Genomic DNA, 24311 nt, shown 5'->3' with positions numbered 1-24311 from the left:
ACTAAAAAGTTGGACATGCAGTACTTTTAGTCCGGAGGCCTTTCGCTCCGCCCCGTCCCCATTATAGTCAAGCGGCAGTCCGGTGGCACGGCGAAATAGCGGCAGGACGGATCCGACAGGGTGAACAGCCTGTTGGATCCATCCTGCCGCTAGTGTGAAAGTAGCCTTACTGCTAAACCTAAATCCATATATCACTTTCTGGGAAAGAATTGCACTGTAAATAGTTGGAACTGTGTTTTGCTCTATTTGGATGCACTACAAATCCCATTTTGCGCTACTAAAGAGAGATGTTTATTCTTCTACCTCTGGCTTGGTTTTCTGACTGACACAATAATCTTCCCATTGCACTCTACACGCCCTGCCTTGCATCCATCCAGACACCTAACATCAAGGGTACCCCAGCAACTATTAGGCAGAAGCCTCAGAATCAGTGTGCGCTCCAAGGAAAGACTGGGTGCTCCTTCTTTTCACTGCACATTTCCAAGAGAGCAAGGGTATGAGGACAGCTGCCATGATTGACTGCGACAGCCATAGCCACCACCGCTACCACTACTCCTCATCCTGTGCTCCAGTTCCTCATAGCCTCACTGCATATAAAATTGGCATCACAAAAAGGAGTAAGCCTCCATGCCTTATGGAAGTGGTCTAATTGGTGTGTGGGTCCTAAAGAGACTTTTTTTGTGCTATCAGCATGCTTTATTTTGGAAGCTACGACAATACTGTGCTCTAAAGACTCCTTGCAGGTGTTAACACTCACGCTAGCTTGCTGTCAAGAAGCTCCAAAGCAAGAAACAAGATACTCATGGTTTGGGCTAAGGCACCTCATCCCACTTTTCTTTTCTTTTTTTGCTAAGACCAGCTTCAGAAGAAGTAACGTCTTTGGCCTTACCCAGTGTTAGAGAACTATGTGGGAATGGTGAAGTGGTTTTCAGTGGAGAGGGGTTTTGGATTCTTGCTCGAGTATGAGAAGCAAGACAAAATTCTGGTCAGCTGTCGTTTGGTGAAAAGGCCTTACCTTCCATCACACCTCCACAGCCTCTACCAAGTAGACCAGGTGGAGTATACTCCAATGCCACTCTCTCAGTTACTTCCTTGATTGTCTGAACCCCCAATGGGAGTTACAGAGGCTCCTGAGACAGTGGTGGCCATTAATCCAGTGGTCAGGATCAACACAAGACCCTGGATTGCTTACATTTTGCCCTGGAACCAACCTAACAGCACGAACAATACTGGATGGAATACCGGGCCAACATCTGCCTGCTTGCTCTGTTATCACCAACTCTGGAGCCAGAGAGTCCCACTTTTCCAGCAGCCAGAGTGACAGATCAGGAGTCCTGCTCCGCTGAGCCATCAACCTTGGAGAGTCATGATGACGCTCTAACAGATGGGGAATTTATCTTGCTCTGAATTAGATGAACAAAAGGAAAGATACCCCTGAGAGATGTTAACAAAAGGGTTAGAGACTGATGCCAGTTTGTGTGTGTTTTGTTGGTCTTAATGCCTCTCCACATTAAAAGGACCCACATTATATATCCAAGTTGGGCTCCTCATGGGCTCTCTGCAGATATTAATTGTTTTTAATTGTTTAGTTTTATTGATTTGCATTTCTAATTGTGTATGATTATATTGTGTGGATAAGGGGTGGGACTATGTGGGGTTTATAAGGTTGGTCATTTGGAGTGCAGCTGTTCACTCCTGAAGAAGCGCGTAAGCGAAAATCTGGGTCAGGCGATACCTGTGATTGTGCACCTCCGTGATTTTATACATACGTTTTGATCAAGTTTCTGCTTGTGAGTATAATAAAACATTTTTAATGTATGGAGGAAGTCAGTGCTTCACTATGGTTGTGATTCCTTGATCACCTACAGGAAGGATGGGTAGAGGAGAATCCGAACCTTTTGAAATTCGTTTAGTTTCTAATGAATCCCTGAAAGTAGTGGCCGCCATTTTACAGCTCAGACGACAGGGTAAGGCCTCATGCACACGACCGTTGTTGTGTTCCGTTCCGCAAAATGGGGTTCCGTTGTTCTGTGATCCGTTTCCGTTTTTGTTTCCGTGTGTCTTCCTTTATTTTTGGAGGACCACCAGACATAAAGGAAAGTAAAAAAAGTCTAAGTCAAGTTTGCCATGCAAATGATAGGAAAAAAACGAACGCAGATGCGCGGATGATAATCTTGTGTGCCTCCGCATTTTTTAGTGGTCCCATTGACTTGAATAAGTCCATGAACCGTTTTCCGTGAAAATAATAGGACAGGTTATATTTTTTGGACGGACTGGAACCACGGATCACGGACGCGGATGGCAAACGGTGCATTAGCCGAGTTTTCAACGGACCCATTGAAAGTCAATGGGTCCACAGAAAATCACGAAAAACTGCACAACGGACACGGAATAAAACAACTGTCGTGTGCATGAGGCCTTAAAGACATCTGCCACAAAAAAAGATAGTTTTGGACCATTTTTAATAAAAAAAAAAAAAAAAAACTCAGTGCAATGCAGATTGTTACCACTGGCTACCATCCGTTTACCCATAGACATTTAAGTCACTGACACTTTGACATTGCTAACTCTGTCTTGGTGTTAGGGTATGGCCACATGGTCAGGTTTCTATATGTAGTGTTGGAAGCCAAAATCAGGAGTGGATCATAAAAACAAAGAAATCATCAAGGACACACACGACTTCCCTTTTGTGAATTCACTCCTGATATTGGCTTCTAAAACTGCATGCCGTGGCTGCAATCCTTGAAGATCTTGTAAGGAGTTGGATACAGTCCTAAGAGACCTTTTCAGGGCAATTCGCACACTTTTGATATGGGTCAAATTTATTTGTCCCTGAATTGATACTGACAACTGATTCGTATGAATTGTACCTGAAGCGAGTTTCAAGAAATTTGCTCATCTCTATTTCATACCTCTCAGGTGTTCATAAGGGGAACATTTAGATTACTGGATATGGAAGCCAATTCTTTGCTTTAAAGGGAACCTGTCACCAGTTTTATGGTGTCCTAACTAAGGGCAACATAAATAAGTGACTGATTCTCTTAGCAAAATGCTGGGTCACTTTCTTTAATTGACCCAGTCAATCTGCCAACATCTTGTATTGAAAAGCTCCAGCTGATAATGATGAGTCCTGAATATTAATGAGCTCCTGACTCTCCCCGCCCACCTGCTGCTGAATGACAGTTTTTTTGCATATGAATCAGCAGCAGATGGGCAGGGGAGTGGCTATAGCTCTGAATTAAATATACGCTGGACTCAATGACATCACGCTGGACTCAAATCAGCTCATTAGCATGCGGCATGCAGCATCTTTGTGTGTATATTATGAGGTAATCATCTGTCACACCAGTAAGTGAATATATCTAAGGTACTTTTTAGTAGTTAATGATTGTATATAATTAGTTAGATTATAATCAAATATCCACATGACAGGTTCCCTTTAAGTGAAAAAGGAAAATCATTTATAATTGTATTTAGTTTATGAGTTTAATGTATGCAGTGTATTATAGTGTGTTATCTACATAGCATTTAATTTCATCACTAGTGTTGAGCGTGAATATTCTAATCGCAAATTTTTATTGCGAATATCGGCACTTCGAGAATTTGTGAAGATGTAGGATATACAGTCGTGGCCAAAAGTTTTGAGAATTACATAAATATTGGAAATTGGAAAAGTTGCTGCTTAAGTTTTTATAATAGCAATTTGCATATACTCCAGAATGTTATGAAGAGTGATCAGATGAATTGCATAGTCCTTCTTTGCCATGAAAATTAACTTAATCACAAAAAACCTTTCCACTGCATTTCATTGCTGTCATTAAAGGACCTGCTGAGATCATTTCAGTAATCGTCTTGTTAACTCAGGTGAGAATGTTGACGAGCACAAGGCTGGAGATCATTATGTCAGGCTGATTGGGTTAAAATGGCAGACTTGACATGTTAAAAGGAGGGTGATGCTTGAAATCATTGTTCTTCCATTGTTAACCATGGTGACCTGTAAAGAAACGCGTGCAGCCATCATTGCGTTGCATAAAAATGGCTTCACAGGCAAGGATATTGTGGCTACTAAGATTGCACCTCAATCAACAATTTATAGGATCATCAAGAACTTCAAGGAAAGAGGTTCAATTCTTGTTAAGAAGGCTTCAGGGCATCCAAGAAAGTCCAGCAAGTGGCAGGATCGTCTCCTAAAGAGGATTCAGCTGCGGGATCACAGTGCCACCAGTGCAGAGCTTGCTCAGGAATGGCAGCAGGCAGGTGTGAGTGCATCTGCACGCACAGCGAGGCGAAGACTTTTGGAAGATGGCATGGTGTCAAGAAGGGCAGCAAAGAAGCCACTTCTCACCAAAAAAAACATCAGGGACAGATTGATCTTCTGCAGAAAGTATGGTGAATGGACTGCTGAGGACTCGGGCAAAGTCATATTCTCCGATGAAGCCTCTTTCCGATTGTTTGGGGCATCTGGAAAAAGGCTTGTCCGGAGAAGAAAAGGTGAGCGCTACCATAAGTCCTGTGTCATACCAACAGTAAAGCATCCTGAGACCATTCATGTGTGGGGTTGCTTCTCATCCAAGGGAGTGGGCTCACTCACAATTTTGCCCAAAAACACAGCCATTAATAAAGAATGGTACTAAAACACCCTCCAACAGCAACTTCTTCCAACAATCCAACAACGGTTTGGTGAAGAATAATGCATTTTCCAGCACGATGGAGCACCGTGCCATAAGGCAAAATTGATAACTAAGTGGCTCGGGGACCAAAACATTGACATTTTGGGTCCATGGCCTGGAAACTCCCCAGATCTTAATCCCATTGAGAACTTGTGGTCAATCCTCAAGAGGCTGGTGGACAAACAAAAACCCACTAATTCTGACAAACTCCAAGAAGTGATTATGAAAGAATGGGTTGCTATTAGTCAGGAATTGGCCCAGAAGTTGATTGAGAGCATGCCCAGTCAAATTGCAGAGGTCCTGAAAAAGAAGGGCCAACACTGCAAATACTGACTCTTTGCATAAATGTCATGTAATTGTCGATAAAAGCCTTTGAAACGTATGAAGTGCGTGTAATTATATTTCACTACATCACAGAAACAACTGAAACAAAGATCTAAAAGCAGTTTAGCAGCAAACTTTGTGAAAACTAATATTTATGTCATTCTCAAAACTTTTGGCCACGACTGTAGTGCTATATCTTCATAATTGTGAATATTCTAGAATTTTTTTTCATCAGTACCCTCCTGCTTCTTGCTTGTGGGCCAATGAGAAGGCTGCAATATCTTTGTTTGAGCTTAGCAACATTCCTAGCAACCAATAGGAAAGTTGCCTACCCCTTACTGTATATAAGAAACTCGCCAGCAGCCATTTTCTGCTGTTTTTTGCAGTTCTGAGAGAGAGAGAGCAGTGTCATTGCTGTGCTCTGTGCTTTCATCTGGATCCTATTCCTTATCCAATTACATTAGATAGTTAGTTAGCTCATATACTGTATATAATACAGATAGTTAGTGGCAGATAGTCAGTGTAGGTTAGATAGTGATATAGTGTAGCTGATAGGTTCCAGTGCAGGTTGTTAGGTAGTGTGATAGGGATTACTGTACTGTGCATTTTCTCCAGTCTCAGGAAGCTTCTAGTAGCTTGAAAAATTTAGCAAAAGTGAGTCACGCCTGTATTGCGCACGCAATATGCGCATATTACATTGCCGATTTTCGCAATCAAGAAAATAATGACTGGAGATCATGAATTCTAGAATTTGCGAATTTATCGCGAATATTAGGCCAAAAATATTGCTAAAACGAATATTGCCTATTCTGCTCATCACATAAATATCTTGTTATATAGGGCTTTTTAACCCTTAGCACTATTAATGTTTTATATTATTCTTATCATTCTCCTTGTCATACATTCTGTTGCTTAATTTTGTTTTGTCATTTTTAACCTTTTTTTCCCTATATATTTCTAAGAGTCTTAGGATAGGGCCACGTGTATTTTACGGTCTATGGGCAATCGCTGCAATCAGCCCCTGCAGAGAGAACCTTGAGGGTACGGTCACAGGTTTACTGATGCACTTTTGGAAGTCAAAGGGAGTGAATTAAAAAAAAGAGTTGAAGTCATATCTGTCCTTCATACTTTTGCTTCTTTTTATGATGTTGGCTTCTAAAACTGCATCAGTAAACCTGACCGTACCCTTAAGGTTCTCTCTGCAGAGATTGATTGCAGCGATTGCCCATATAGACCTTAAATACACATGTCAGCATTCTAGGTAGCAGGGATTTAAGAATCAATCTAAACAACTGCAGTGGTAGCGTACGGTGCTGTCCAAATGAATGATTTCACATACGTCGGTACATATCAGGTTATATTGGACATGAAAACAACCTGCGCAACTATAAAATATAGAATTTCTAGATCTATTTTGCTATGTACGATTAAGTAGCAATTTACAATCTGTTACTTAACTTCTAAAAATGCAAACCTATCATTCTACTTCCATAGCTATGTCCTGGTTATTATGCTCTGCTATAAGACCTCTAGATGGTTGTTTCAACATTTACCTGATGCAATATCAGATGCAGTAACTTCTGTAGGACAGAACAGGAGGACAAGCAATGTTGTTAGGCATTTCCCCCACTGATGGTAATGCTGTCACAAGTTAGGCAGCAGGAGCAGCAGTTTTCACAAGCTTCTTTTTATCTTATGCATTTTCAGTGAGGAAGATCCATTTGGTATCGGAAGATGAAGAAGGTACTTTTCCTGGTGCTAATATCTTTCTGTTGGGCTGATCATCAAGCCAGGAACTCCACGCTGCACCATGACAGGATCATTCACGTCCATGGTAAGTCTACGTTAAAAGTAGACGAGTAGATTTGTTTGCAGGCTTATATGTGATATACAATATGTGGCTGCTTGCTTCCTGGCTCTCTGGCTCATATTATGCTGCATTGACTTAACCCTCATCCAACCTCTCTTTTTACTTTTGCTAAGTTTGCATTTGTATTCTGACTCTGCAATGTTTGCTGCTCATTTTCAAGTGACCCTGAGTTTCCAGTTCTGCAATATGGTATTTCTCTCTCTCTCTGATCACAGCCATTTAATGTTACTGCAGTGTCCTTCAGTCTAAAGATGGGAGATATATAGTAATATCCTACTGTATAATATGACTGCATGCTACTAACATTGCACTCAGTGTTCTATCATCCGTATACATATGGGACTTATATTTCTGTGTTTTTTTCTCCACTATGCATCTGCAGCAAGATCAAAATCTGCAGTGCATGTCAGCTTATCAGATTTGGCATCGGTAGTTATAAGTCAACATGCCATGAAAATTCAAAGCTTGCACGTTGTCGGGCTAAGGCAAATTTATTCGGTCTGCATTTATTTATTGAGATAAACATGGATAGGAAAAATGTAAAAAAAAAAAAAATATAGACTCATGGTCAATCGTGACAGGAAAAGGTTAAACTTAAAATTGCAGAAGGGATACATAAATGCTGTGACATATGTAAATGACAGCTGTAGGTCTTCTGATGTGAAATGTGGGATCTCATTAATGTGTCATATAAAATGGATTCGGTTGTCTGCTGCCAGAATGGCTAGGGTGTTATTCGATGTTCCCACAGCTTTAAAGGCCCTGTTGACATAGATATCCATGCCAGCGCTGTCCAATCTCAGATACTGATGCCCAAAGGCCGGTTGTCAGATCGGCCCAAATGTAAATGCACTGGGTGGTGAGAATCATAATTAGCACCGCTAATTATTTTACAATTATCCTGGCATTCTGCCAGGAAGATGGCGGGATTATATGTTCAATGTGAAATATGTCAAGAGCTAAATATGGAATTTATTAAATTCTGCTCCATCTCAGCCTGAATATTGTCATTTTCTGGAAAAAAATAAATCTTTTTACAGCATACAGTGAATCTGTCCCATGTGCTGAAAACTGCCCTTGCTGTCCTTTTACTGCACCATTTTCTCACTTTTTAGCAATTCCTTCTTCCAAGACCGGATGATGATCACATCAATAAAATGGCAGTAGATGGAGGGGCATGTATCTAGACAAGTCCATTGGCAACCTAGATTGAAACACACTGCACATGTGCTAATTTCCTGCAAGCATAGATTAAAGTATTTGGTCAACTTAGTATGAAGCTTTTATCTGCGCTTGTATAGGTGCAAGAAACTAGCGCAGGCACAAAAAGGGAAAAAAAAGGTTGCATTGCTAAATTTATTACGTAGCATGTTTTATTTCCCCAAATGCAGTGTGGCCACCATGTTCCCTCCATTATCATTGACAACCTTGCCCAGTTGTAGTTGTTGGGAATACAGCCAGCTGGATGTTTGCTGCTTGATGCACTTTAGCAACTGATCAGCTGTGTTGCTACTTTCACCCAAGCCAATCAGCTCTAACATGGCATTGCAATGCTTCACTTTACACATATGATAGGTGGGAGGGTGAGTGGAAGCAATGCTTTTCCCTGCTCTGTTGAGGACAGGAGGATGTCATTGAGATGAACATGGAGGAGGTGTATAAGTGCCTGGTGTAGAAACCAGACCAACAGAAACATGGAGGTGTCAATAGGACTTGGCCTTCTTGCTGTGGTGCTGCGTTGCCGCTGCCATGCAAAACATTGACTCAAACATGTACTGTTTCTGCTGATAACAGCTGCTCAAGGTGTCCACTATGCCACACAGTGAAAATTGCAAGGAGCAACCCACATTCCCTGCCATATGACAGTACAAGTCAGGGATGGCTTTTTTGGAGAGGCAAAATAATAGCGGCTAAGTATCTTCCAGTACAGCTGAATGTACACCATCAGCAGACTAAAGGCAGCCGAATCCACTAAGTGGTGCGGCAGCAAATGCACCATCAGCAACTTGGCCAGGTGGGAGTTAATCTTGCACATTATGAGATTGCAAGATTATCCGTTATCAATGGCTAATCAGGGAGCAGAATAGGAGGAGGAGTCTGAATGGGAGAAGCAGCAACTGATGATGACAATGACAAGGACACTGCACTGCATGTGGCTGCAGATACTCATGTTCTGTTAAGTGGCAGCCACTTCTAATTTCCCACAGGATCTGGTGATGACGCTTCATGTGCTGCAATAGAGCAATGGTGCCTACATTTGTTCTTGAATGACCACTGATCAATTTAATCCCTCAGATCTTGCACATAGGAATGCTTTTGTCTTCCGGCATTTTAGATAATAACTGCCAGATGGGAGATGCTCACACATTGCTAGCAGCAGCCAAGCTTGGTGTAGGTCTGTGCTCACAATATCAGTAACATCACCAGTTCAAGAGCTGACCATAATAGAAGCAGATCTGGCTCTGTCAGAGGTTCTGGCCTTACATTGCCTCTACTCTTTATTGCCGTTGAGGCAATCTAACTGTAATATGTCTTCAGGGGCTCCGTGGCCCCACTCCTTCCCTGCTATTTGCCCTCAAGTACCATTCTCGCCAGGGCTACCACTTGTCCCTATCATCACCACCACCACCACCATGGCTACAAGTGTCACTTCTACTGCCATTACCACCAACAAAGCTGTCCATTCCTCCGCCTCCGCCTGAACATGGCATGCCAAATTCTGACTTAGGAAAAAAGAAGGCACCCCACAAGGAGGTTGAATGGCTGGTGCTGCTACTGCTGTTTGCACTAGTAAAGCCACCCACATGCTGATTCTCAGATGATGAGGCTTGCATCTTTCATTTTCCACTCTTCCGTTTACCAGACATTTTATTATGAGGCCTATACTGTATAAACATAGTCACGGGTTTAGTACACAAAGTATTAAACAGTAGCAAAATTGCTAATGTTTTTTTCTGTAATTTACAGGTAAAGACACAATTAACCTTTTCAGCCCCATTGGGTTTTTTTATTTTTGCTTTTTTGTTTTTTAATTCCCTGCCTTTCCAAGGCCATAACTTTTTTATTTTTCCATTAACCTAGACGTATGAGGGCTTGTTTTTTTGTGGGACAAGTTGCACTTTTTAATTCCACCATTTAATATTGTATACAATGGGTTTTGTTTTTACGGCATTCCTTATATGGTAAAACTGATCTGTTACTTTCATTCTCAAGGTCAGTATGATTACAGCGATACCACATATGTATAGTTTTTCTTACTTTTTAATACTGAAAAAAAAACTTTCTGACATTCTGACCCCTATAACTTTTTTATTTACGTTTATGTAATTGTGTGAAGGTTCATTTTCTGCCGGGCAATCTTTACTTTTTATTGATACCATTTTGGAGCATGTATGCCTTTTTTATTTAATTTTTTGCGAGAGGTGAAGTGACCAAAAATTGCTAAATCCACCATTTTGACTTTTCATTCAGGCATCTGAAGGATTAAAAGTTCGTAATTGGCATTACTGCCAGTCACACTAAAGCAGGCAGCCAGCGGATATGGTGCCTGCCACACTTGTGAGCGGGCATCATTTTTTTTGTTTTTTGAAGCCTTTTTGTTTGCCTTTATTGGCTTTCCACTGTATTCTACAGATTCATGTTAGGTTTTACAGAAAGAAGGACAGCACAATAACATGGGATAATTGTTAGTTGCTCTCATTAGACTTAAATGCAGTAAACATGTTGGAGTACAGTGTTATGGCACCCAGTTAATGGAGTGGCAATATAGCAAGTTACAGCTGTCTATTAATCCAATTTGCAAAGCCATTGAAAGGTCATTGAAACACTCTAATGAGACTGTATATTTCCGAGATTCTTTCTGAACAAATACTGTCTATTTCTTTAGAGGGAATTCCAAATGATTCATATGGTATTTATAACCTCTGAATATAAATGGGAGTTAAGCCACTTTTATTAAGGAAAGAATAGCTTGTTCTGGCAAAAAGTTTCTTTTATAATGTGAATGCTAATAACAACTAGTTACGATTCTTAGATGCTAAAATAAATAGACATGTTAGAACTTGAGAAAAAATGTAATGATTCTAACAAAGTGCACGCATTTATAACAACATTATACTAGTACAATGCATCGACTTCATTTGGAATACAGCCAATGACTTACAAATTTCCTTGTACTACTTTGCTGGTTTACGTGCTGCCTTGCATTCTTATCACCGTCTGTGTTTTCACATTTGTCCTCAATGTCCCCAGTAAAGCATTGCACTATGAGGACTGTGTTCATTCTCTATAACCTTCCCAAGGTCTCCTAATCATTCTTCAATCAACTCCACTCACTTGTTCCCACTTCTGCTTTATGCACAAAGCAATTGGGGACACAGATGTTTAGACATTTGCAAAAGTACAGAAACAGTGACAAATGTAAATGTTTCAAAACGATTCAGTGTTATGCATGAAATTCGTGGAGGTTGTAAAATATTTCCAACTTTGTGGAGCTGTGCTTACGTAAAATATGCTACATTCTTTGTAAGATCATAACCCTCAACTAAAAAAGGAGACCTGGCACCTCTTTTGACATGATTGTTCCCCATAGAAGCAATATCAACTGTAGATAATCCTTTCTTACAATTCTGTGTTGTGTCGTTCCTCTTTAATTCCTCCTGAATACTTTGTGAATAAATTGACACTGAATGTTACCATTCCCCTTCCCAGTGTGTCCCTGCAAAGTTTGGCACTGTTAACACTGATTGGACAATGCCAGACTGTGAAGGAGCACACCCCTAACTGGTCACAAAGGAATGGCACAATACAGAATTTTAAGAAAAGGTGCCCCAATTTTTTTTTATTTTTCATGAAGAATACAAGTATTTTTTTTTAAATAGACATCTGTTCTTTGAGGGGGTTCTTTGACATTCTAAACTATGAAAAAAACTCATTTATTATGCGTCCAGGGATTTTTAAATGCCATTGTAACTAAATTTTGTCAATTGCCGTTTTTATGCACCCTCACCATTTTCCGAAAAGGGGGGAATGGCAAGGGCAGGGCGTGGTCAGGGCCATCAGCCCCGGCATATAATTTACGCCATCTTTCTTGCAAACATGCTGACTGAAAACAGTCTAGTCCATGGACTGCATCAATTTATGATGCGGTGTGCCCCTCGTCATGCATCCTCTCAGCATTGCTGGGGTATTGAAAATTTCATAGAAGACGCCTGTTTGATAAATCTAGCCCTATGTGTGTGTTTAAAGCACTACAGCTAGCATTCTGGTATCAAGGTTTCCTTTTCTTTTAATTAAAGTAAACAAGAAACATTGTCTTGTTGGAAGGTAAACCTTCCACCTACTCTGAGGTCCAGAGCACTCTGGATCAGGTTTTCATTAAGAATATCTCTGTACTTTACTTCATTCATCTTTCCTTCAACCCTGACTAGTCTCCCTGTCCCAGCCACTGAAAAACACCCCCACAGCATGATGCTGCCCCCACCATGCTTCATTGTAGGGATGGTATGCGGCAGGTGATGAGTAGTGTCTGGTTTCCTGCAAACATGATGCTTAGAGTTGAGGATTCATCACACCAGAGAATCTTGGATCTCACAGACTGAGAACCTTTTAGGTGCTTTTTTTTGTGTGCAAACTTTCATGTAACTTTAACTGAAGAGAGGCTTCTTTCTGGCCACTCTATCATAAAGCCAAGATTGATGGTGTGCTGCAGGGATGGTTTACCTTATGGAGTTTCTCCTATCTGCACACAGGATCTTTGGAGCTCAGCCAGAATGACCATGAGTTTTGGGGTCAACTCTCTTACCAAGGCCTTTCTCCCCTGATTATTTAGTTTGGTCGGGTGGCTAGCTCTAGGAAGAGTCCTGGTTGCTCAAAATTTCTTCCATTTAAGAATTATGGAAGCCACTGTGCTCTTGGGAACTTTCAGTGCATCAGACATTTCTTTATACCCTTCTCCAGATCTGTGCCTCCACACAATCCTGTCTCTGGGCTTTACATGCAGTTCTTTCCTCCTCATGGCTTGATTTTTGCTCAGACATTCAGCTGTGAGACCTTATATATAAGCAGGTGTCTGTCTTTCCAAATCATGTCCAATCAACTAAATTTACGACAAGTGGATTCCAATCAAGGTGTAAAAACATCACAAAAATTATCATAAGGAAAGGAAGGCCCCCAGAGCTAAGTTTCAAGTGTCATACTAAAGGGTCTGAATACTTGAGTCCTTGCTAGTTTTTCATTTTCAATAAATTTGCAAACATTTCTAAAATTCTGTTTTAATGTTGTCATTATGGGGTATGGAGTGCAGATTGATGGGGGAAACTTGATTTTTTTTCTTTATTTTAGCATAAGGCCTTAACATAACAAAATATGAAAAGATGAAGGTCTGACGACTTTCTAAATGCACTGTACAGATGTAGTAGAGTTAACATACATGCTTTCTGAGACGTGTTATCTAAACTAAATGCTTTAAGCAAACACCTTCAATTGCTTTTCAATGGCTTTTGTTTCAAGATAACGCGATGAGTTAAGAAATTTGAGTTGAGTTTGTCTGTTAACCTTGCTACATCCGTATATCAATCTGCTCAGCTAGCAACACAAATTTGTATTTAAAATTGTATAAGAAAGACAATTGTAATGACAACACGAGTAAAACAGTTTGCTGCTTGCAATTTTTGTGCAAGACCTCATATTACAATATAGCCAAAGCCTTAAAGGGATTGGTCCATCTGGGACATTAATGGCATATTGCTAGGATATACCATCAAGGTCAGGTAGGTGTGGGTCCAACCTCTGGGACATGCTCCTATCTAAAGAACAGGGCCCCCAAAGTTAAGGAGACCACATAGCGCTTGTGTGGTTTGCTCTCCATTCATCACTATTGGAGTTCCGAAAATAGACAAGCTCGTTCACTCTGCTATTTTCAGAAGTCCATAGTAGTGAATGAAGAGCATACTGAACAAGCGTGGCCACCTCTTCATTAACCGCTATGGACTGCCAGAAATAGTCTATATATCTATTTTTCAGACTCCTATAATAGTGAATGGAGGATGGCTTCACATGCATGGCTGCTCTTTGTTCACTTCAGGGGTCCTGTTCTGGAGACAGGAGCAGGTTCCAGATGTGGGACAACAATCTGACATTAATGGCATATCCTAGTGATATGCCCTCAAAGTCCAAGATGGGAATACCCATTTAAGCCACTTTTACATAGCAATATTTTGGGCAGTACTTTGCATCAGTATTTGCTAGTCAAAACCAGAATTTGGACCAAAACCTAAAAGAAGCATAAGCTTTCATGTACATTTCTCAATTTATTTTCTGCTAATTATTGATGCAAAACACTGACCAAACATGACTGAAAAGAATAAAGAATGGAAAAAAAAATCACTGATGTATGTTTGGCTCACTGAGCATGATCAACTATAATAAATTGAATTGGAGGAGATTTATGAAAACAGTCTAAAAGAAAAACTGACTATAACCCAGAAAAACTGTCTATAACCCATATCAACCAATCATAGCACAGCTTTTATTTTTCAAGAGCACTGTAAAGCATTAAAACTGAGCTGTGATTGGTTGATGTAGGCAATAAAGAAAGTATTTATTTTAGGTAGTTTAATAATTATCTCCAATACATTACTATCATTGAAAATATGTAGCTTTGTAGCTGGTGCTATTGTAATCTTGGCTTTTTGCCTCTTAGGCCAATAGTTGCTAACCATTTACAATGTATCCTCTAAGAATCCTGAAAAAAGGTCACTCTAATGAGATCTTTATCTGGAAGGGCTGCACAATCTTTTCTTTCCGTTCTAAGTTTCATTTTATTTTTTAAATCCAACTTTATAGATTGTTCTGCTTATTAGTTTAATGTTTCGGCTCAGCATCCATGGTATAAGTCATCGATTAAAGGATAATTAAGTATTTAATGTTATAGGGAAGGTTACTGGGAAGAAAACAGTAATTGACATTCTACATAATACAATTTCCATTGTGATTTTCCCTTAGAAAGGTAAAAGCCCATATGTAACCCCACTCTCGCTAACAAATCATTAATAAGCTTTTTCAGACTTTCATGCTTCATAAAAATCAAGATCAATTTAATCAGACTCATTATCAGTATATTTCAGGAAAAAAACACACAGTCATAACATATTGCAATGAGCATAATACAGGGTCAGACATACTGCTGGACCAGCTCCATTTGGGTGCAAGAATAAGAGGGTTAGGGACAGGAGCGTGAGTTGGAGTTTTTATTTTTTGTTTTAGCTATGGGGTATATTGGCAGGGCTTAGCACAACAGTGAGGGTTGTCTCAGTGGTGGAGGGTTGTCTCAGCTAGGGTTAGCCATGTCCTGCCCGGATTCTGATTCTGCACTTGACAGAGAGATAGATTTGCATATTTATCAATATAAGTCTGAGGTGTAAGTGAAATATGTACTTTTTGTGAGCAACATGTGTGCATAAAGGTAAGTTCATCGAAAAATGAAAATGTTATAACTCTTGGAATGCAGCAATACAAATACATAAAAATAAAGTGATTTTATTGTGAAAGTGTAAACTATTTAATTATCCAATTATTTTTGTACCAGCATGTTAATTTCTAGGTTGTGATAATTAGGTAGTGTTCCTTGGACTTTATTATTGCAATGTATAATACCGGTATGTGGAGCTACTGTAGCAGCTTCTGTTTTTATGTGCCATTCGAAAATACAGCTCACTATACTGCTACATCGACAGAAAAGTAAAAAAGTTATGATTTTTGAAAATGTGGAGACCCAAAAAAAATCTGCATTCAAACTAGGCCTAATCCTTAAAGGCAACCTGTCACCAGGAAATTGCAGTTTAATATGCCAGCAGCAGGTTATAGAGCAGGAGGAGCAGAGCAGATTGATATATAGTTTTATAGGAAAAGATCCAGCACAACATGTATTTCATTCATTTATATTACTGCTCATTCTGGGCTTTGAAGTCAAGGAGACGGTCCTGTCAGGGATTGACAGCCTTCCCTCTATGTGCATGACCAGAATGATCAAGAATTTAAATGAATTAGTTACAAGTTATACTGGATCTTTTCCCATAAAACTATACATCAATCTGCCCAGCTCCTCCTGCTCTATAACATGCTGCCTACAGCTCAAACACTATGTTCAACAGGATAGGTTCCCTTTATGAGATTATGTTGTATTTATGGCTGTATCTTTAAAAATAACTCTTTTGCATAGAAAGTTTATTCCAGTTTTAACACCATCCTCCTTGTGAAGCAACAGATTCTGTAACTTTGAAAAGTTGCATTTGATAACTGTGGCTTGCAACTCTTTGCCTAGCTAACCTTCTTTCCCACGCACTTTTCTAAAGTGGTGAGAGAGGCATAAAATCCCCGCTAAGGCAATAATTTTGGAGCAAAGATTGTGTGTGCACCAAAATTTGTGATTTTTTTCACTCCAGTTTCTAGTGAAAAGGAAAGAAAGGAAATTCAATTCTTATGACTTTTCTAATTAAACCTCTTTAACTGTGTTTCAGAGGATGATCCTCGTCTTTATGTGGAGGTAGAGCAAACAAAAGTAATTTCCCATCGAGGTGGTAATGCAACATTGCCATGCAAGTTTTTACATGACTCAGTGAACTCTGGATCACCATCTCATAAAATCCGTATCAAATGGACAAAACTGACTTCAGATTACCTCAAGGAAGTGGATGTCTTCGTTTCAATGGGGCATCACAAGAGGAGTTATGGCAGCTACCAGGGAAGGGTTTACCTACAAGGAGCAAGTGAAAATGATGCTTCACTTGTGATTACTGACATAACACTGGAAGACTATGGCAAATACAAATGTGAAGTCATTGAAGGACTGGAGGACGATACTGCTGTTGTGTCATTGGACTTACAAGGTATATTTATTTATCTAATAAACAAGACTGATGATATGAAGTTATAACAAATAGATTTTCTCATCTTGATGTTTCTGAGACACATGAGATATTTATTATCTGACACAATGACGACAGTTCCCAAGTCACTTGCTCCTGGGGTTACCACATTTTGGGTTATTTAACAAATAATGTATTAATCTGTATTGATGGTATAGGTTTATTTCATGAGAAGACCCTCAAAATATATTTTTCAAGTGAGCCTAAAATACCGAAGTCCAGAATATCAACCTAAGCCATGAAGTCCACCTTTAATATCATTTATAGTTTATATAGCAATTGGGCTTTATTAACCAGAATATTCCTATAATACTTTTCATAGGTAGACCAGGCATGAGGTAGATTGAGCACATTGTGTCTAGAAGTAATCTTTTATAAGGATATAAGAGAAGCCACAATGTTCTGCTGGACCTCTGTTATAGGCAGTGAGTGGGAACCAACTGGTTTGACTAGTGCATTATCCTGGCAATCCCCTGATTTTCAACCTTAAATTCCTATACAGGGATCTGGCCTTCACAGCAGTGGAGCCACCAGGACATTACTTATTGGAATAGTCCTGGTGTGGTTGGTTACTGACCCATTGGGGTCAGAGACAATAATGCCAAGTATCGAGGGATCAGACAACATACCTAGTCAGGAATGTGCAAATCTGTTGTGAAACAGTCCAAAGGTCAGGGCAGGTGGCACAGTGTCAGGTGAACAGGCATAGGTCAGGTGGTGGAAAGTCTGGATCCTGAAAACAAGCAGAAGGCAGTACACTGACAAATAAAGGGATTATAGTTTTTGCAGGGCCTAGCAAGCAAAAGAAACCAAAAGGAATCTATTGCCCAGAAAAGGAGTGGAACAAACAGTCTAGCATATATAGGAGGGCTGACGAGCTCATTAGTTAAACAGCTAACAGAGAACAAAAAGGGAATTAACCCTTGCACTGCTACAGGGAAAGGTTCAATCAGGGAAGATGCAAGGATTTTTGCTGCCCTAGGCAAGATAAAAATTTCCGCCCCCCCCCCCCCCCTTTATCAGATGATCTGCCCATATCATGACATCAGCATTTAAATTAAAAGAACTGCTATGCTTCCCTTATGGTTAATTAAGCTTCTTGTAGCTGTCTCCCTGAAAGCCGGTAGAGGTGCTTCCGCGATTCTCACTGTGAAAATTACAGTGGGAAGACGCGGAACATAGTTTTGAATGCGTGCGCATGCGCATTCGCAGCAGAGAGGAGGATCGGGGAGAAGAGTTACCAGTGCCGGCGCTGGAGAAAGGTAAGTGGCTGAAGGGGGAGGGGGGGCACGAGGGTGCCCCACTCCTAACAACTATATAGTGCCAGGAAAATGAGTTTGTTTTCCTGGCACTGTAGTGCTCCTTTACCACCAGTATTGCACAGGGTCTTTTCTCTGCAGGTACAGGCTATAGACACCAGTACCACTACATTAAACTGTAGTGGTTCTGTGACTATAGTGTCCTTTTAATGTGAGGTAAATTAGTTTTGAATGTAGTATTAATAACTAAACAATTAAATAATAAACATATTGCATTGTCTACTTACCACCAGGACAATAAGATGATCTGGTCTCTGGCTGCAGTCTGGCTCTTGGTCTGGCTCTAGGGACTCCCTTGTCACTCTCTTCCCCCCCTCCATTGTCACTCTCTTCTCCCCCTCCCTCCCTTGTCACTCTCTTCTCCCCCTCCTCCCTTGTCACTCTCTTCTCCCCCCTCCCTTGTCACACTCTTCTCTCCGCCTCCCTTGTCACTCTCTCCCCCCTCCCTAGTCACTCTCTCCCCCCTCCCTTGTCACTCTCTTCTCCCCCCTCCCACCCTTGTCACTCTCTTCTCCCCCCTCCCTTGTCACTCTCTTCTCCCCCCTCCCTTGTCATTCTCTTCTCCCCCCTCCCTCCCTTGTCACTCTATTCTCCCCCTCCCTTGTCACTCTCTTCTCCCCCCTCCCTTGTCACTCTCTTCTCCCCCCTCCCTCCCTTGTCACTCTCTTCTCCCTCCCTCATCACTCTCTTCTCCCCCCTCCCTCGTCACTCTCTTCTCCCCCCTCCCTCCCTTGTCACTCTCTTCTCCCCCCTCCCTCGTCACTCTCTTCTCTCCCTCCCTCGTCACTCTCTTCTCCCCCCTCCCTCACTTGTCACTCTCTTCTCCCCCCTCCCTCGTCACTCTTTTCTCTCCCTCCCTCGTCACTCTCTTCTCCCCCCTCCCTCATCACTCTCTTCTCCCCCTCCCTCCCTTGTCACTCTCTTCTCCCCCTCCCTCCCTTGTCACTCTCTTCTCCCCCTCCTCCCTTGTCACTCTCTTCTCCCCCCTCCCTTGTCACACTCTCTCCCCCCTCCCTAGTCACTCTCTCCCCCCTCCCTTGTCACTCTCTTCTCCCCCCTCCCACCCTTGTCACTCTCTTCTCCCCCCTCCCACCCTTGTCACTCTCTTCTCCCCCCTCCCTTGTCACTCTCTTCTCCCCCCTCCCTTGTCATTCTCTTCTCCCCCCTCCCTCCCTTGTCACTCTATTCTCCCCCTCCCTTGTCACTCTCTTCTCCCCCCTCCCTTGTCACTCTCTTCTCCCCCCTCCCTCCCTTGTCACTCTCTTCTCCCTCCCTCATCACTCTCTTCTCCCCCCCCCTCCCTCGTCACTCTCTTCTCCCCCCTCCCTCCCTTGTCACTCTCTTCTCCCCCTTCCTTGTCACTCTCTTCTCTCCCTCCCTCGTCACTCTCTTCTCCCCCCTCCCTCATCACTCTCTTCTCCCCCTCCCTCCCTCGTCACTCTCTTCTCCCCCCCTCCCTCCCTTGTCACTCTCTTCTCCCCCCCTCCCTCCCTTGTCACTCTCTTCTCCCCCTCCCTTGTCACTCTCTTCTCTCCCCCCCTCCCTTGTCACTCTCATTTCCCCCCCTCCCCTGTTACTCTCATTCCCCCCCTCCCTTGTCACTCTCATTCCTCCCCTCCCTTGTCACTCTCACCCCCCCACTCCCTTGTCACTCTCATTTCCCCCATTGTCACTCTCATTTCCTCCTCCCTTGTCATTCTCATTCCCCCCTCCTTTGTCACTCTCTTCTCCCCCTCCCTCCCTTGTCACTCTCTTCTCCCCCTCCTCCCTTGTCACTCTCTTCTCCCCCCTCCCTTATCACACTCTTCTCTCCGCCTCCCTTGTCACTCTCTCCCCCCTCCCTAGTCACTCTCTCCCCCCTCCCTTGTCACTCTGTTCTCCCCCCTCCCACCCTTGTCACTCTCTTCTCCCCCCTCCCTTGTCACTCTCTTCTCCCCCCTCCCTTGTCATTCTCTTCTCCCCCCTCCCTCCCTTGTCACTCTATTCTCCCCCCTCCCTCCCTTGTCACTCTCTTCTCCCCCTCCCTTGTCACTCTCTTCTCCCCCCTCCCTTGTCACTCTCTTCTCCCCCCTCCCTCCCTTGTCACTCTCTTCTCCCTCCCTCATCACTCTCTTCTCCCCCCCTCCCTCGTCACTCTCTTCTCCCCCCTCCCTCCCTTGTCACTCTCTTCTCCCCCCTCCCTCGTCACTCTCTTCTCTCCCTCCCTCGTCACTCTCTTCTCCCCCCCTCCCTCGTCACTCTCTTCTCCCCCCTCCCTCCCTTGTCACTCTCTTCTCCCCCCTCCCTCGTCACTCTCTTCTCTCCTTCCCTCGTCACTCTCATCCCCCCCACTCTCTTGTCACTCTCATTCCCCCCCACTCCCTTGTCACTCTCATCCCCCCCACTCCCTTGTCGCTCTCATCATTTCCTCCCCCCCCTCCCTTGTCACTCTCATTTCCCCCCTCCCTTGTCACTCTCATTCCCCCACTCCCTTGTCACTTTCATCATTTCCTCCCCCCCTCCCTTGTCACTCTCATTCCCCCCCCACTCCCTTGTCACTCTCATCATTTCCTCCCCCCTCCCTTGTCACTCTCATTTCCCCCCCCCACTCCCTTGACACTCTCATCATTTTCTCCCCCCTCCCTTGTCACTCTCATTCCCCCCCACTTTTTTTGTCACTCTCATCATTTCCTCCCCACCTCCCTTGTCACTCTCATCCCCCCCACTCCCTTGTCACTCTCATCATTTCCTCCCCCTCCCTTGTCACTCTCATTCCCCCCCACTCCCTTGTCACTCTCATTCCATTTTCCCCCCACCTCTAGTGTAGCGTGGCCGAGCTCTGTTCGGTCCGCGGTACATGAGCATTTGTTTCCTGTACCCGGCCGGACTGAAAGGAAGTGCACACTAAGTGAGCACTTCCTGTCAGTCCAGCCGGGTACAGGAAACAAAAGCTTCTGTACCGCGGACCGAACAGAGCTCGGCCACGCTACATTAGAGGCGCTTCCCTCCTGTCAGTCCCCCTCTCTGGGCAGTGCGGCAGCTGCCCGGTGCGGGGGAGGGCCCGCCGCTGTACTTAAAAAAAAAACAACTTGCGGCAATGCTTTTTTTTTTAAACCGCACGGGGCCGGCGCTCCCTGCTAAATTGCACCCTAGGCGGCTGCCTAGGTCGCCTTACAGGTGGCGCCGGCCCTGGGTTCAATGAATCGATACATACACACAAGATGCCAAGGGCTTAAACTGTGTATGGTGGCTGAGTGGTTAGCGCTGGTACTTTGCAGTACATGGAGTTTGTATGTTTTCCGTGTGTTTGTGTGGGTTTCCTCCCCACACTCCAAAAATATGCAGATAAGCAAATTGGCTTCCTAGAAAATTGATTCTATTTTGGCATTGAGTGTGTTGGCTGCCACTAACTTCTCAGGGAGTCGCCCCGGCCACAACTATCCCTGTGCTTTGAGACCCTGTGAGAACAGTGCATTACAAATGCTTGTGATTGTACTAACTAATATGGATATGGTTTATACACAGTGTAATCTCCAGGTCTCTGCATGCTAAAATGAAATGGCCAGATAATCATCTTATCTAACAAAGTCTTTATTAGAATATCATCACATATAATGTAAATGTAACTGATTTTCTGCAGCTGATTTTTGTGCTCATTATCTGCATTTACAGCAGCAGTAAAGTGGGTGAAATTTTTTAAAAAGCTCATTGACACACTGCAGACATTTTCCCATGCTAAAACCTGCATATAACATGACATCTCAAATCCCAAGAATCACGACATATGTTGTGGATTTTTGCTGCATATTTCATTCTTTGCAATGCAAAAAGTGAATTCACTGGCAAATCCACTGCATTCCCATCTTCAAACCAAGATCAAAATCCACAAGATTGGATTGGACCTATTATGTGTGCCTATGGCCTTATCAAAAAAATTATTAGGGAAATTCTATTGGTGTAAAATGCACTCAATTAAGAGGCGCACTCCTCTTAAAAATTTGGGTGCATTTTTGAAGGTTCATGAACTAGAAACTGAAATGTATGCCAGCAGTACCTAATGTTAAATTTGTAAGGCTGTGCAAGCCCCTCCCTTTTATAAAAAGAAAAGAGATAGTTGTGGCAATAATAAGAGTAAAATCAAAAATGTTTGCTTGCTTTTGAAAAATTTCTGATTTTTGTACACCTAACAACTGGCATACAAGCTTAATAAATTCCCCCCTATGCATTTAGCTAATTTGCATTTACACCTGAATATTTTGTTGAGTGAAAGTCTAAAGGACTGCTGTGTCAGGCTGACTGCTAAAAGTGTTTGCAAACCTCTACCGGCTACTTGTTCTCTGCAGCTAATTATCACGTTCTACTGTATTATGTGCATAGCTTCATAATAGTAGCAGAAAAGTTATTGGAACCTAGCAACGGCCTTTACAGAAGCCTAGAAAATTATTTTTTCTTAGACATGCTTCCTGATAAATTTTGTTAGTACAGTGTAGTCCTAAATACTTTACTGTACTAATTTATTAAATGGGAAGAAATGTACATGTACTGTATGTATATGTATCAGATCAGCAGGGGTCTGACACCCTACACCCCACTGTTTCCTGAAGTACTGCTCCTGCCTTGTAGTTCTGGCACCTTAGCTACAGTGAAACAGCGGATTGTGGCCATCAATATCAAAATCCTGGGCAAACCCTTTAATGGTGTATGCCTTGACCTCTGTAGTCTTAGCTTAACTCTGCTCTAGCCTTATACCTATCATGTGTTTTCCTGACCTTAAATTTCAGTTCTGTCTGTATTTCAGTTTAGTATACAGTCTGTCTGTCTTGTCTGTGTTGCTGTCAAGTACACAGTCTGCCTGCTTTGCAATGATTCCATCTGTTCTCTGCCTGTCCCCCTCCGTCCTGTTCTACCCTCATCTGCATCACATGTGTGCCCCTTCCCCCTCTGGTTGAGTCTTTGCTGAGCAGGCCAAGAGTGAATGTGTACAGTCGTGGCCAAAAGTTTTGAGAATTACATAAATATTGGAAATTGGAAAAGTTGCTGCTTAAGTTTTTATAATAGCAATTTGCATATACTCCAGAATGTTATGAAGAGTGATCAGATGAATTGCATAGTATTTCTTTGCCATGAAAATTAACTTAATCCCAAAAAAAACTTTCAACTGCATTTCATTGCTGTCATTAAAGGACCTGCTGAGATCATTTCAGTAATCGTCTTGTTAACTCAGGTGAGAATGTTGACGAGCACAAGGCTGGAGGTCATTATGTCAGGCTGATTGGGTTAAAATGGCAGACTTGACATGTTAAAAGGAGGGTGATGCTTGGTGTTCTTCCATTGTTAACCATGGTGACCTGCAAAGAAACGCATGCAGCCATCATTGCGTTGGATAAAAATGGCTTCACAGGCAAGGATATTGTGGCTACTAAGATTGCACCTCAATCAACAATTTATAGGATCATCAAGAACTTCAAGGAAAGAGGTTCAATTCTTGTTAAGAAGGCTTCAGGGCGTCCAAGAAAGTCCAGCAAGCGCCAGGATCGTCTCCTAAAGAGAATTCAGCTGTGGGATCGGAGTGCCACCAGTGCAGAGCTTGCTCAGGAAGGGCAGCAGGCAGGTGTGAGCGCATCTGCACGCACAGTGAGGCGAAGACTTTTGAAAGATGGCCTGGTGTCGAAAAGGGCAGCAAAGAAGCCACTTCTCTCCAAAAAAAAAATCAGGGACAGATTGATCTTCTGCAGAAAGTATGGTGAATGGACTGCTGAGGACTGGGGCAAAGTCATATTCTCCGATGAAGCCTCTTTCCGATTGTTTGGGGCATCTGGAAAAAGGCTTGTCCGGAGAAGAAAAGGTGAGCGCTACCATCAGTCCTGTGTCATGCCAACAGTAAAGCATCCTGAGACCATTCATGTGTGAGGTTGCTTCTCATCCAAGGGAGTGGGCTCACTCACAATTTTGCCCAAAAACACAGCCATGAATAAAGAATGTTACCAAAACACCCTCCAACAGCAACTTCTTCCAACAATCCAACAACAGTTTGGTGAAGAACAATGCATTTTCCAGCACGATGGAGCACCGTGCCATAAGGCAAAAGTGATAACTAAGTGTGGCTCGGCGACCAAAACATTGACATTTTGGGTCCATGGCCTGGAAACTCCCCAGATCTTAATCCCATTGAGAACTTGTGGTCAATCCTCAAGAGGCGGGTGGACAAACAAAAACCCACTAA

At 42.6% G+C, this 24311-nt stretch overlaps 1 protein-coding gene across 1 annotated transcript in view; it reads left to right on the top strand.

The window, feature by feature from the left end:
• Positions 1 to 24311, top strand: part of HAPLN1 (hyaluronan and proteoglycan link protein 1) — a 113486-nt gene that overhangs the window by 68035 nt on the left and 21140 nt on the right. The window contains exons 2-3 of the mRNA XM_040421514.1: positions 6702 to 6828; positions 16383 to 16751. Coding sequence (XP_040277448.1) covers positions 6729 to 6828; positions 16383 to 16751 — 469 coding nt within the window. The 5' untranslated portion in view covers positions 6702 to 6728. The remainder of the gene's footprint in view (positions 1 to 6701; positions 6829 to 16382; positions 16752 to 24311) is intronic.

Source organism: Bufo bufo, chromosome 2 (assembly GCF_905171765.1).
Source record: "Bufo bufo chromosome 2, aBufBuf1.1, whole genome shotgun sequence".
NCBI classification, from domain to species: domain Eukaryota; kingdom Metazoa; phylum Chordata; class Amphibia; order Anura; family Bufonidae; genus Bufo; species Bufo bufo.
Note: the sequence above shows the minus strand (reverse complement) of the source record. Positions and strands in the feature narration are given on the sequence as shown.